Raw genomic sequence first — 14,754 nt, forward strand, 5'->3', positions numbered from 1 at the left:
ATTACAACTTGTACATCCTTGTGACCCACTTTATAGCCAGTTTTGCTGTATTCTACCACCTTATCTTGAAACGTTGTGCTTACTTCTAAAAGCCACTTGCTTAAAGGACAAGGAAAGTCTGTTATACATCAGGATTCAGTAGAAAAACATACCTCCATTAAATTCAGCAGTAGCCTTAAAATGCTTCATTTGGAAAGTGTATGCCTGCGGCAGCACAATCCTTTCCCACAAATTACCACAAGCCGTCACTCCTGCACTAAGACCAAGACTGCGATCATGTGTAGTAGGTATGAGCAGGAAGCAGCACAAGCGCAATAAATCAAGTTGTAATGGAGCTTTCAACAAGCCCACATCCGCCGTGTCCTGACCTGCCTTTATTTTTTATACCACACCAATTGCAACGATGATGCAAGGTGAACTGATCGCAGGCGAAAAAGCCATGCCTCTGGGTAAGTGGAGAGGATACTTTTCGTGCATGCGCAGATGACTCCAATCGGCCATCTTGATGACGTAGAATTCGGCAAAATGGCAACGGAAAGGGAAAAAAAGATTTTACAGGGGAGAACACTGAAAAATAAAATATTTTGGTAAATGAACCTAGCGATCAGGGACAGGAAGGGCTCCTCTGTAGCACACTGTTGTCTGAAAGGCTTTCCTTCTCCTTTAATGCTTTCTCAGTTGACTTCTTACTACTACCAGTTAAAAATCATACTACCCTAGCTTGAGGCCATTAACCTATTTAAAGTCACTGTAATAGCAATTAAGAGGAACAGCACTGGATGCCACAATGCCTCCTGTTATATTTTTGTCTTGCATATACTGTAAACAGAGATGTACCGGTAAGCACCCTTTGCCAACTCTAGTTTGCATTACAGAAATTACACTTTTTTGTGGTATCCACTTGTATTATTTGACAGGCTAACCTTATTTAAATTTTGTTTCTTAGGCACTCGAGTTCAAGATTTGCAAGATGCGTCCTTCTGCAAAGTCTTTGATTTGTGGGGAGCAGTGGTGTCGCAGTGCTAGTGAGAGGTTTGATGCCTTGGTTAATGGATGTTCCCTTATGGTGAAGGTTTATTCAATAGTTCATGGCACTCTTCACGTTGATGTGTATCAACATTTTGAAAATCTTGAGGAAAAAAGCATAAGAGATTTGCTTATTGCTGACGGATATGCAGAGCCAGCTGAAGAGTCATATGAATCCAATGTATGTTAAGTAACAGGGGTTTTTTTTTTTTGTTTTAAATATTTTTTGCACAAGTGCTGTGTTGATATTAAGAGACTTGGCTTATAAATACATTTGTAGTGACATTAGTATAAACTTGCCATTGGGGTTACTTGTATATATTTCTGATTAGGCCACTACAACATATTTGATATTACGGATTAGACGTCTGCATGGGTCCTCATTTTTGTTATGTTGTTCTGTGCTGTTTTCCTCAAACTTATAGATTTTACAGCCTTCAAATATGGATGGACAGTGTTGAAAACACTTTTGGGCTTAAATAGCATCTCAATGCTTAGTGCAATGGTAGATGATATATCTATTCATACTAGGGATGCACTGAATCCAGGATTCGGTTCAGGATCCGGCCTTTTTGCCTTCTGCCCAGTCAAACCGAATCCTAATTTGCATATGCAAATTAGGGGAGGGAGATTGCGTGACTTTTTGTCACAAAACAAGGAAGTAAAAAAAGTTTCCCCCTTCCCACACCTAATTTGCATATTCAGATTAGGGTTTGGGACTTCGGCCGAATCTTTTGGGAAGGATTCAGGGGTTCGGCCGAATCTAGGATCTAATTTCATAAAATAGCAGGATTACTAAATTTTTATGTTTCTAAATAAGTTTTGATCAGCCTTACTGTATTGAAGGACAGCTGTAGTGCAGAAAGCACACTCTAATATAAGGGCCTAGTTTGTTGTAATTGTGTATGACTATCTTCTGCATCCTCAGTGAATCTATTGAACTTTGCAAATTTTATTGCAAACTGCAGTAGATCCAAGTCTGATGAAATGATTGAATTGATCAATTTTAGTATCAGGTTTTCAGATTACTTCATTCCCACTGATATTAGAGCTACTGGTTCGAAGTTGCTTAGATTTTGATTTTTGGGGACTGGGATGATCATGAAGCAACGAGGGACACCAGCTTGAATAAATGATTCACTTAAATTTTCTGGTATAGAGCCTAAATCTCAAGAAGACATCATCCGGCCCATGACTCCTTGCAGAGGTTTTTCTAATGGCGCTGAATTAAGTGATCTATAGCGTCCGCATAAGTGATCTGTAGCTTGATGCATTATAGTAAGAAAGCCAAGGGCCTGTATTTTAGCAATTCCAGATGGAAGGAGCACAGATCAGCTATAGTCCAAAGGTCCAAACACCATGAGTGTTCGACCAGTAGTTAGTTGTTAGTTAGTACTTTTTTTGAGAATTGAGGTCTAGTCTAAAGACAGAAAGATAGTTGGGGCAATGGTATCATCTAGAATTGAATCGGTGAGCCAAGCGTTGCAAAAGCGAGGAACTGAAAATAGCCCTATGACATGTTCCATTGCCGTTATGCAGTACAGGCAGTCTAGTTTGTTATCCAACAACTTGCCATGAATATGCTAGGCAAGCCACTGATTATTGAATTGCCATTTTTTTTTTTGCCTCATGCCTCCCCCAGTGCACTGAAAGGTTTCAAGCACATGCCTTCCTATACCTGTTGTACTGGACAGCATTGCCAACTGATGTCAGACAGGGCTTTAAAACAGAGGTACCCCCCATCAACCACCCTACCATATGTTGTAAACATAAAAATCTCCACCTTCTCTGTTGTCGGCATAACGTGCATCACTGTCATACCTGTCATGAGCTGCCACAGCCAGTGCTGATAAAGATTTTTAAGTGTGATCCAAAAGAGATGTAAAATAGTGTTGCAAAAAAGATCCCCATGGCAGCAAGTGGACCAGCCACCAATTTGTCTGAACCAAGGCAGCATACAGTTGTTTGGGCTCTGTAGAGGACCTGCTGAGCACATTGTGTGTTTAGACTTAAATGCATCGCAGTGGACCCCACCACAAATAACTTACCTGGTGACTGCAAAAGCCCCCACATCCCTGCATGCCTTAGCGCTTTTACAAACACATAACGGTAAGAGCAGTAGATCTAGAGCCTCTGGGGGGACTAGACTTATGAAGGGCATTACATTTACTAGTGCAGAATTTCAGGCTATTTTTGAAAAACCGGTCACCTTTTTGATGTTTAGGGGGTTCCAAAAGGATTTCGCTTTGGTGCCTTAAAACTTCTAGTTATGACACAACATTCCAGCAAAATTTGTATCTAAATGTAAAGGGAATGTTTATTTGGTGGTAAAATTTTAGTGTTTATCATAGTTGAAGATATCCAAGAATCTGTTAAAATCCTGTTAAACGTAATAATCATTTTTTCCCACACTACAATTTATTAGTTGTAGTTCAGGTTTGGGCTCAGAGGTCCCACCACTCCATCCAATCCTTGTGTTTGCAGTTGCAGGGTGTAAACTGTCGTGATCTTTTTAATGTATAAAACCGATAATCATGCTTTCTCTTTCAGCAAAGCAATGAAGTTTTGAAGGATCTCTTCCTGGCAACAGATAGTGGTAGTAAAAAGACATACAAGCTAGGTTTTGGAAAGGGAGGTGAAAAGGCTCTGATTGAGAAGATGATAGAAAAATGCATTCATAATAGACCCAGGATCCAACAGTGTAAGGTAAAGCGAAAATAATATACATTAAAATCTTCTATTTCCACACATATACAATAACGTTCAATAACAGTCCACAGTAATATACAATAAGTGTAAAAGATATTTTGGATGACATTTTGGGGGTATATTTACGAAAAGTGGCTAAACTGTGAGGCAATTAAAACATGTTTGTTAATTTCTTTTCATTAGGCATTGCATCATTTTTTTTTGGTTTTAGTATTCTCTATTAAAAATTTCTGATTTCAGAAAAAAAGCATGTGGTTTTAGTATTTATTAAAAATGCCTGATGGAATGTACCAAATTAATTGGTTTAAGGTATGTCTTTTGTATGTTCACAACTTTTTCTCATGTACTCAAGACAAGATTGGCCAAAATGGAACCCTAGTTTCCATATTCATACGAGAGAAAATTGTAAAAGTTAACCTGTAAATAAATTCTGTGTTCAGATGCCATTGCTATTTGAGTACCTAGAAATAGAGTCCTTCATAAAAAGTTTCAATAATTTTTTCCCAAAGCTACTCGTTTACACAATATTGCACATTATTTTCAGGCAAAAAAGTAAACACTGCTAACATTGCTTAGTTAATAGTCAAAATGTCAGTAAGAGAGCCTATGTGAATATGTATGTGCGCGAGTATATAAAATACATATGTAATACATATACATCTTTAATGTATGTTATGTCTGTTGCAAAATATTTTGTTTCTATGTATTTTTTTTTGACATGCAATACAATTATAAAGGTTGTAACACTGACAGTGACATGATTTTATTTCCTTTAGACTGTCCTACATGGTCCATTTAATCCCTATGAAGTCAAATTTCATAGCATGATGAGAGTTTCCAAATTCAGGTGAAGATGCATCAGTGTCAAAGAATTTGTATGTATTGTGGCAGTATATTCTTCAACATTGATTTATTTTACAGATCCAGCAGTTAATTGCTTACTGAGCTATAGAAGGCTTTTTGAAAACCTCCGGTTTCCATGAGTGTAGTTAGAATAATCACTTGCAAAAATATGATCTGACTTCTGGAAATGCACCGAAATCTGCCATGTCTGTCTGCGCCTGAGCCAAGGCAATGTATTTGGGTGCAGAGGGGCGAATCACAGCCAGCGTTTCTTTGCAGGCCAAGATCTGCATTGTCTGGCCTTAGTCTTGTGCTTCTTGTGTAGCACTGGTCCAAAGTGATAAAATGAAATCAGACAGAGCTAGTGCTCCATGATGTTGGGCTGATGTTCAATTTGGATGTAGGGTTTGAATCTAGATTTGAACAGGCTGATGCAGAGTTCCTTATTTCCAAAGAGAATGAGGAATTAAGGCATGAAAATCTCAGTGGTAAGGACCAGGAAGTGAAAAAGATTTGTGATGGGAAATTACAGTAGATGTGAGTGGTGTGAAAGGCAGTGGCTCTGAGATGAGTGATGCAATATAGTTAGGTGCTGAGGAATGAAGGCCTTTGTAGTTTAGCTGAATGCTTTTTTACATTAGCCTTTTTTAACAGGTTAGAGCAGTAGAATTTAAGACAAAATGGGAGAGGGGGGAGTCTGGGAGTTCAAACCAGTTTAGAAATAAGCTGCAGTAGATTGGATAGAATTAATGCAAGGATGAGTATTTTAGTAGCCTTGAAAAGGGTGACAATATTTCATTATAAACATTTCATAAAAAAAGAGAAGTTTAAATATATCTGGATATCCTCTCCATACAAAGTATATTTAAAAGCAAGCAAACGGAGAACAATAAGTGGAATGGTGAGATAATTATTAACTGTAGGATGGGATAGAGAAAGAGTGTGTCCATTTCAGGTGTAACAGGGAGTTTCTGCCATGAGAATGTAATTCCTTGCACATTGACTCAATCCTAGGGGGCAGTAAATTGCCTTTTGGAACACTTCTAACTGTTGCTTACTCCTATAAGTAAAGCCAAAATATGGGTTGATGATGATGAGTATCCCTAGAGCAGTGCTGTCCAACTGGCGGCCTGCGGCACCCCCTTGTGTGGCCCTCCTTTAAAGTCTGCCTGTTGTGACTGCTTACCTTGTGTGAGCTAAAAGGTATCAGAAATGAGATTAACCTCTCCCCTGCATTGTTCACACCACAGTTTCAGGAGATGAATAGCAATATTCATAGTCACAAATTGAATACTTTGTTTTCCCATTTATAGATCAGTTTGGATAGAAAAAGAAAGCATTAACTCAGTGGTACTTAATGAAGCTCCAGAAGCACCTCAACAGAGAATGTTTGTTGCTGCAACTATTTCCGTAAATGCATCTGGTAAAGTTTTTTTCAAAAAAAATTTGTTGCTGCTCATAATGACCCTATTACTCAGTTTTGAGCTTTTTTCTTTTACATTTTGTACAAATAAAATGTTTTAAGGTTGTTTTTACTAAGCTGCCTATAAATACAGCTTTAATTGAAATCTTGATATATTTTTGCTACTTCGTTATTTTGCCCTACTTTCTATTTAGGTTCTGTGATAATGCTACGTGAGACATCTTTGCTACCTCCTATTCCTGGATTGCCAGCACTTATCAGCATGTTGTTTGCTCCAGTAATTGAATTGAGGTACTTTTGAGATTCTTGAATGCCTTATTAAATTATTAATTTATATGAATTATTAATTATTGTTTGTAATGCTTGAAAATAATATCACTGGTGATACTACAGTTTATGGAAGCGAGGTCTGCAAACATTTGTTATATTAAGGTAACCTATTGGAGGTTATAGGACCAAGGGGATAAGTGTGTTCCACTAGGAGGCAGACAACACTGAGAACTCCACCTGTCCTCACACTATGCCTGTGATCACCTTTGCTGGTCAGGTGCATCCTGTTACCCTGTAGAAATTATATCTCTCAGACTCTGCATTTAATGGCTCGACTAGATGCTCCTCTGCCAAATGTCTCTGTTCCTCATCCCCTAGTATCATATTCTGTCGTCTTCCAAAAAGAAACAGTTTGTTCTATGGAGCCAAAGTCGTCTTAGAATCCAGCACATTTGGAAATAATCACAGATCAAAACTTCACTTAACCTCTCTATGCTTAAGCAGTTGACCAATTTCTACTGGTCTTTTCTTCTGCTACCCCATTCCTCTTTTTGCAAGTAGGTTGTATTGAGACACTTACTTATAACTTGTAAAGTCTGTAGAAAGACACCCTGAAATCCCCCAATATGTCCCCTATATAGATAACCCAAGGCAAGTGGGGATACACAGCGGCTAACAGATAAGCTCTGTAGTATACAATGGAACTTATCTGTTATCTACTGAGTGCCTGTGCTTGAATGGCTGTCCCCATGGCTACACAGCAGCTTCTTTATTTAAACTATAATATTTTGTTTCTGAAGCAAACACACAGCTTTTACCAATGCAGGGAAACAGTACATTATATTGTGATTCTTTTAAAACAACTTAATTTTTTGGCTATCCACTGAGAAATCACAATGTGTTTTTTAGTTTCCTCCTGTACTGTCTGTGCTGTACTGCTACCTTGTGGCCTTTCACTAACCATTGCCAATTCCTGAGCGTTGGACAGATATTTCTATCTACTTTATTGTAGATTCTAATCTTCATCTTCTGCACAACTTACACCATTGCGCTAAGAATCTAATGACAGTATTTAACTGTGACATGCAGAGCCTTTAAAAACTTTATAAAACCTTTATAACCCCTTGTATAGTTTCTGTCTATATAGTAAAACAAAGACTGCTGAGGATATTGCACTCCTGCAATCTCCACCTTTAGGCCTACAGACTGAACCCACTCTGATATACCACAGTTGCTATATGTCAAAATCATAAGCGTGCTTTAGAAACTAGAAGAACTGAGAACGTAAACATACTGAAACATTATATGCGAAACTTCAGAGACACAAGTAGAAGCTTAAAGGGGAACTAAAGTCTAAAATAGAATTACTGCACCAGAAGCCCAATAAAACAAATGATTTATGCTTTCAAAGTTGGCTGCAGGGGGGTCACCATTTTGTAAGTATGTTAAACATTTTTGCAAAACCAAGACTGTGCACATGCTCAGTGTGGTCTGGGCTTCTGTTGGGAGGTTAAGCTTAGGGATCATCATAAATTATCAAAACAGCAGTCAAATAATATCTTCCATTGAAGCAGTTACAGCAAGACTGATTAATAATTAGAATATACAGACTGCACTGGGTCTACAAATATAAATCTCTGCACTGCTCTACAGGGAAACAAACAAAGCTGCTTGAGGTCAGGGAAGTAAGGTGGGAGGGCTCCCCCCTGCTGTTTGAAAGTATGATCAGTTTCCCTGCAGAGCAGTTAGGGACTGTCTGAAGTGTCCTATCGGCAGCAGTCAGAGCAAGTAAAAACAAAGGGAGAATTTCACTGCATACAATCAGGTTTCTTATATAAACAGTACACATTTTTTAATTGAAGTATATTGGAAATAGATTTCTTTGTGATTATTTTTTTTGCTTTTACATCCCCTTTAACTCGATTAACACAATTTAGCAATCATATGGTAGCCAAATTAATGCCTTTCAGATTTTACAAAAAAGCAATAGTAACCCAAAATTTCTTTTTCTTCAGAGTTGATGACGCTAGAAAACATTATACAGGTGTACTGTGTGGTTTGGGTTGGCACCATGAAAGTGGCACTCCAATATGGCCTGAACATGATATTGAGCTAGCTTTTGATGTTCATTTCTCTGTGGATGACCTGGTGAAGGTAGACATGCCATCAGTTTACAGTATACTGTATATTTGTGATTTTACGTTCAGGGTACTTGTCCTGACTTTTTTGCCTTTTACAGATTAATCTTCTAAGATCAACAATAAACAAGGTCTTCCATCAGAACTATACTGATTCTCTAAACTCCTCAAATGAGCGACCTGCATTTTTTCAAGAGGATATTCGCGAAAAGCTTCTGAAGTAGGAGGAAGTGATGATCTTATAAACTTAAAAATAATATATTATTTTAAATGTGTTTGTGTGTATAGAGAAAAAGAGAGGTAAGTAGATGCATAGACAAAGGGGCCTATAAACAAAACTGGCGTCATTGTTTAAACATGAAACTGTCCCCTTTTCTGAATTCTCTCTTTTACTGTGAAGACAAACAGAGGTGTCTACTGAATATGCTTCTTGTTCCAATGGAAATCTGTTGGGCACCTCTTCGACCGTCTTCACAGTCAAACAGGGAAGGATAACTCAGAAATGAAAAGGGGACAGAGCTTCACGCTAGACTGAGAAGTTGCTGAAATGAGCTGCAGTTTCAAGCTTGCGATTTAGAAACCATTTGAGACTGGTGCTCAGAATAACATACCTTTCTCATGGCATTCATTTAGTAGCTTTTAAATGATTCAAAAATAGTCTGACTATGAAGGAAGCTAAAAGTTAAGTAAAATGTGAACCACCTTTTTAATGAATATAACAAGTTTAAAGAGGTGTAAAACAATAGTGTAACATTTATGGCATTAATACACATATACAACTGAGATTTGTGGCATAAAGTATTTATACAGTTTTGCAATTATAGCACTAAGCTTGTGCTTATCAGTAAGTCATCTAGTTCTTCTCTTCTCTCACCAGTTTAATTCAAAAGGATAAACCTCGAGAGGTGATAACTGCAAAGTGGTATGACAAACTGTATCAATGGGATCAGGTAAGACTTGTTTTGTTTCTGTCAATATATTTTCTCCCCTTCATTTTAATGAGAAATATTTTAGTGTCTTGTGGGATTACACCAAAATGTATCTAGGTTGTCCTAAAGACGGCCCGAGTTGGTGTGCCGTAACATTGAAATAGAGCTTTCCACTTTTTTTCACTATTTCAAGGCCTTGCAGTGCGGTTTTATTCTTGGTTTGTTTTATTCTTGAAGACGGCACCAGTTAAGGAGCCAAACCGTTGAGAATAAAACTCCACCTTTCTTTTGCAAAATTAAGTCCTTGGAGTGTGGTTTGTTTGTTCAATATATATATATATATATATATATATATGTGTGTGTGTATATGTGTGTGTGTATATATATATATATATATATATATATATATATATATATATATATATATATACACACACACATATACAATGGCACTTCGAAAATCAATTGCAAAAACTTACTTGATCCTTGAGAAAGAGCAGAGTTGGTGTTTGAAATGTCAAATTTATCTTTCAATAAATGTTGATTTTTTTTTTTCACAAGTATTGCAGTTGAGTGCGGTACTATGTTATTTTATTTACCAGCACATATACAACATTTTCTCCCTTTGGTAAATGCTGTAAAAAAGAAAAAAAAACACATTAAAGAAAGAGTTCTTGGTACTAAATGCAAATAACGTGTGTAACTGGTCTGGCATTTAAAGGATTAAAGGATTATAAGGTTTGTCCACACCTATTCATCTTTGGCAATCTGCAACAAGTTAGCAATAGAAATAAATACCTGTACTCTTTTCAGTTTAATGGTCCCACTGCAAAATGAAAGTACCTGAGTGAATATGTAAAACTTAGATTGCGTAATGATGAATTCACGACAATTTTGCATACAATTTTAATGTGGAGAAAGACATTTATTTTATGACTTGAATAGTGCTCTTACAGCAAAAGCATTTGCAAGGCTAAAGCAGGTCATTAGACTGCGTTATATTTATGACACAGGATTTGGCATTTTGTTTTTAAATCTGTACCAAGGCTCTTTATCAATTTTATTCCATTTCATAAAGTAATCCTCTTGTATTTCTGAAGGTTGAGAGTGCCCTTCCAGTTCTCAGTAATACACAGGATTAGTTTAAAGCACAGAAAATCCTGCAGTTCCATGGAATTAAATAAAAAATATCTTTGTAATGGAATATGTGTTCTTAGTGGTCTGACAAATGGAACTACTTGTTTTGGGTTAGATGATGCCCATTGAATGGCAAAACTGGAACAATTTGCCAGAGGGTAGGGAGATTTAGATTTCAGTGTGCCTAATTGCTCTTATTTTATTTATCTTTCTGACTCTGCCTTCATGGTTATATTTTTTTTTCTCTTGCCAATTATTGGATTTGTTTTCTCTGACCTATTGTGTCTGTCTCTGTATGGTTGGCATCTCTCTCTCTACCTTCCATGCCATTTGAAAAAATAAGAACGTTAAAGGGCAAGGAAAGTTAAACTAAAGAAGTAAGCTAGAAATGTTGTACATTATGTTTTGTGCTTCTGTACCAGCCCAAGGCAACCACAGCCCTTTAGCAGTAAATATCAGTGTTTCCAAAGATGCCCCAGTAGCTCCCCACCTTCTTTTCTGCTGATTCACTGCACATGCTCTGTGCTGCTGTCACTTACTGAGCTTAGGGACCCACTCACAATATACAGTACCCACAGAATATAAATGTCACAATATAAGGCTGATTAGTAATTAATACAGATAATTACTATATGGCAATACAAAAACCAGTGCAACTAGCATTAGAATTTAATAATCAGCCCTGTAGCATCAGGCCAACCTCATTTTCTGCTGGATAATTTGTGACGACCCATAAGCTTAGCTTCTCAACAGCTGCTCAGAGCCCACTGAGCATGTGAGTGTCACAGACACTTTCCAAGATGGTGACCCCTGTGACAAGTTTGAAGTCCTGGATCATTGCTGTTATTGACAAGCTGAAAATTTAGACTGGTGCAATAAATTCAGTATATAAAACATGGCAGTTTATCCATATTCATTTTTAGGGTTTAGTTCTCCTTTTATCCATATTCATTTTTAGGGTTTAGTTCTCCTTTAAAGGAACTGTAACTCCAAAAAAAAAAGTGTTTTAAGTATTAAAAATATGCAATCTTACCCTGTACTGGTAAAACTGGTATGTTTGCTTCAGAAACACTACTATTGTTTATAAATAAGCTTCTGTGTAGCAATGGGGGCAGCTATTCAAAGGAGAAAAGGCTCAGGTTACACAGCAGATAGCAGATAAGCTCTGTCTGTCTAATGGTGTTATCTGTTATCCACTGCCATACAGCCTTTTTTCAATTTCCGCCATTGATATTCAGCAGCTTGTTTATATAAACAATAGTAGTGTTTCTGAAGCAAACACAGCAGTTTTACCAGCGCAGGGCAACTGTTCATGATATTTTCATTACTTTAAAACACTTAGTTACCTTTAAAACACCTATCAGCACCTATCAGCCCAGCAGCGTTACCCATCAGAGGAACAGTTTGTGACCAGCAGGCACCCTTTTACTGTTCTGGGACATTGGCTGTTTTTTTACTGCCACTGATATGAGACTGAAAACATTGGTGGTCAAAACGCCCCTCCCCCTATGTGTCATCACCACTTTCCATATCGATATGGGGGAAAACGTCTAAAACACACGTAGCAATGACTGGCAGATCTATGCGCACTTATTCTATAGGAAGTGGTGACAGCAGGTAGTACAGGTATGGGACCTGTTAAACAGAATGCTTAGGGATCTTTCCATAATTTGGATCTTCAAACCTGAAGTCTACTAAAAAATTAATGTAAACATGAAGGAAACCCAATAGGCTGGTTTTGCTTCTAATTATTATTATATTATATCTTAGTTTGTATCAAGTACAAGGTACTTTTTTATTATCACAGAGAAGAAGGAAATCATCTTAAATATTAGGATTATTTGGAAAAGAAAACAACACTATGAGAGATGGCCTTTCTGTAATTCAAAGCTTTCTGGATAACAGGCTTCCAAAAAACAGAACCCATAATCTGTACTTTTTTTTTATTTATTTTTTTACTTGATCACAGACATTTAAGTAAAATAAAGTAAAATGGGGATCTCCCAATTTGTGATCACCTGTGCATCAGTGTTTTTGGGGGGGGGGGGTCAATTATCCCTGCCTGTGTGTTTATATGTTGCTCCTTTAATATTCTGTGTTGGACTATATGAAGTGTGCTTACTGTCTAGAGTGATTTGCATCACCATGTGTGGATTGTAGGTTGTAGATATTTAAGAAAACTGCCTGGCATGAGTTGAAAGTACATAAAATGAAATAAGCGAAGTGAAATGTGGGTATGATGATATATGGTTTGGAAAAAAGAAATGAAATCTCACACACCGCCACAAGGGTAACAAGTGCATTCAGATCTTGCTCCCACAGGGGTTATATACTTCTATTTGGTCAGGGCAGTTTACTTCACGTGGAACTGAAAATATCATTTGCCTTTTTAATTTTAGGTAGATCCAAAGTGGCTCATTGACCAGTCTGACAGGACAGACGAAGAAAGGAAAGCTGATGTTTATCAGTTGCACACCTTCATAATGCTCAATCCTTAGAATGCAGAACACTTCTTCACCAGCATCTTTCTCAATATGTCTGTTGACTTTTTTTTTTTTGTTTGTTTTTGTTTTATGCAAAATGTCATCAGGGATCAGCTTCCAGCATAATTTGTTGTAGACTTTACAAGATTTCTAAATATTCTGAATGTGAAATTTAACATTTGGGGTTTTATTGTAAGTATTGTCAAGCGTATCTTGTTTATTATGTGCCTACATGCACTGCAGCTGCTGCTAGTTTCACATTTAAATATACAAAATGGCAGCTCTTTTTTGTTTATTTTGAGAATTGGATTGTTTCAAATTTGATTGTAACTCCAGTTGCTAATAAATAGTTCTTATCATCTGTACTACAGGTTTTTTTTTTATTATTGTTATCCTTTATATATGTTGTTATTAATGTTATGATCAGGGGGTGTTGTATTTGGTCAAAGGCTCCACAAAATATTCACCCTAATACTGAACCAAATGCAAAGCATTATTTGAACAGGTCTAGGATCTTTTATCTGGAATATGGAGAACCTTGGGTTTCCCACATAAGAGATCTTTCTGTAATTTGGCTCTGCATAATTTGTCTGCTAAAAATGTTTTAACAAATAATTCCAGTAAGAATGTTTCTAATATAGTTATTTAGACAAAAATATAATATATAAAGGCTGGAGTGAACAGATGTCTAATAAAACAGCCAGAATCCAACTTCCTGCTTTTCAGCTCTATAACTCTGAGTTAGTCAGCGACTTGAAAGGGGGCCACATGGTACATTTCTGTTCAGTGAGTTTGTAATTGATCCTCAGCATTCAGCTCAGATTCAAAAGCAACAGATATGACCCATGTGGCCCCCTGTTAAGTCACTGATTGGTTACTGCCTGGTAACCAATCAGTGTAAACCAAGAGAGCTGAAAAGCAGGAAGTAGTGTTTTGTCTATTATGTTACACATCCAGTCACTCCAGCCTTTATACATTACATCATTTGCTAACTATATCGGAAACATTTTTTATTTTGCACAGCCTATCTATTTTATTTACCCAGTTTTTCATTTTATACTGAACTGTTCTTTAAGCAAATATAAAATGAAGATGGCCTTCCTGTAATTTGGAGCTTTCTGAATAGCAGGTTTCCAGATAAGGGATCCCATACATGTAAGAACAAATCTGAGCAATTTCCTAAAAAGTTGCATCATTTATCCAATTACATACAATTTTAAGGGTTTAGTTGTGCTAAGTACTAATGATTTGTTGAATCCCTGTCCTGAAAAAGTAGTAGGATTTTTCTAGATCCTAATAATGGAGTGCAGGCAATCTCCAGTCATTACTCATGATCCTGTGCTTTCAGAAACCACCAGCAAAGCCCGATGCAAGTCATTTCAGGCTGCAGCTGTTTCACTTATTCAAACATTCTCTCTTTTATCTTATATTATGCCTTTATTTTTCCTGCTTTTGTTTGGTACAGGATTCTGCTTATTAGTAGTCCAATTCACTGAAAAAAACATGTTTTCCTGTGACAGTATCTCTTCAGTATGATGCTGCATGTATTTAATTGAGACATAGTGACATCTAGTGGCCATAAAACAAAACTGCTCTTATATAGTTTCCTGTATTAAAAAAAAACTGCAAAAAATGTAGGCCAGGGATAATGATGCTTAGAATTGGCCATTCTATAACATACAAAAAGTTTGCCTCTCCCCTTTAAGCAAAAGAGATTTAAATTTCCACTGTTCTGATTGAGATATGGTGATATATTATAGGGAGAGATTTGCACTCAATATAGGAACTTAATAATC

The 14,754-nt window shown here is 36.9% G+C and overlaps 1 protein-coding gene across 2 annotated transcripts in view; it reads left to right on the forward strand.

The window, feature by feature from the left end:
* Nucleotides 1-13,323, forward strand: part of LOC108698796 (ATP-dependent RNA helicase TDRD9) — a 104,301-nt gene extending 90,978 nt beyond the window's left edge. Inside the window, exons 28-37 of one of the 2 annotated variants that reach the window (XM_041573090.1) lie at nucleotides 947-1,207; nucleotides 2,669-2,758; nucleotides 3,577-3,732; nucleotides 4,512-4,582; nucleotides 5,892-6,001; nucleotides 6,196-6,292; nucleotides 8,287-8,425; nucleotides 8,511-8,629; nucleotides 9,287-9,359; nucleotides 12,875-13,323. In XM_041573090.1, coding sequence (XP_041429024.1) covers nucleotides 947-1,207; nucleotides 2,669-2,758; nucleotides 3,577-3,732; nucleotides 4,512-4,582; nucleotides 5,892-6,001; nucleotides 6,196-6,292; nucleotides 8,287-8,425; nucleotides 8,511-8,629; nucleotides 9,287-9,359; nucleotides 12,875-12,973 — 1,215 coding nt within the window. In that variant the 3' untranslated portion in view covers nucleotides 12,974-13,323. The remainder of the gene's footprint in view (nucleotides 1-946; nucleotides 1,208-2,668; nucleotides 2,759-3,576; nucleotides 3,733-4,511; nucleotides 4,583-5,891; nucleotides 6,002-6,195; nucleotides 6,293-8,286; nucleotides 8,426-8,510; nucleotides 8,630-9,286; nucleotides 9,360-12,874) is intronic. The other variant, XM_018230601.2, reaches the window with a different exon arrangement.
* Nucleotides 13,324-14,754: the final 1,431 nt, after the last annotated feature.

Source organism: Xenopus laevis, chromosome 8L (genome assembly GCF_017654675.1).
Source record: "Xenopus laevis strain J_2021 chromosome 8L, Xenopus_laevis_v10.1, whole genome shotgun sequence".
Classification (NCBI taxonomy): Eukaryota; Metazoa; Chordata; class Amphibia; order Anura; family Pipidae; genus Xenopus; species Xenopus laevis.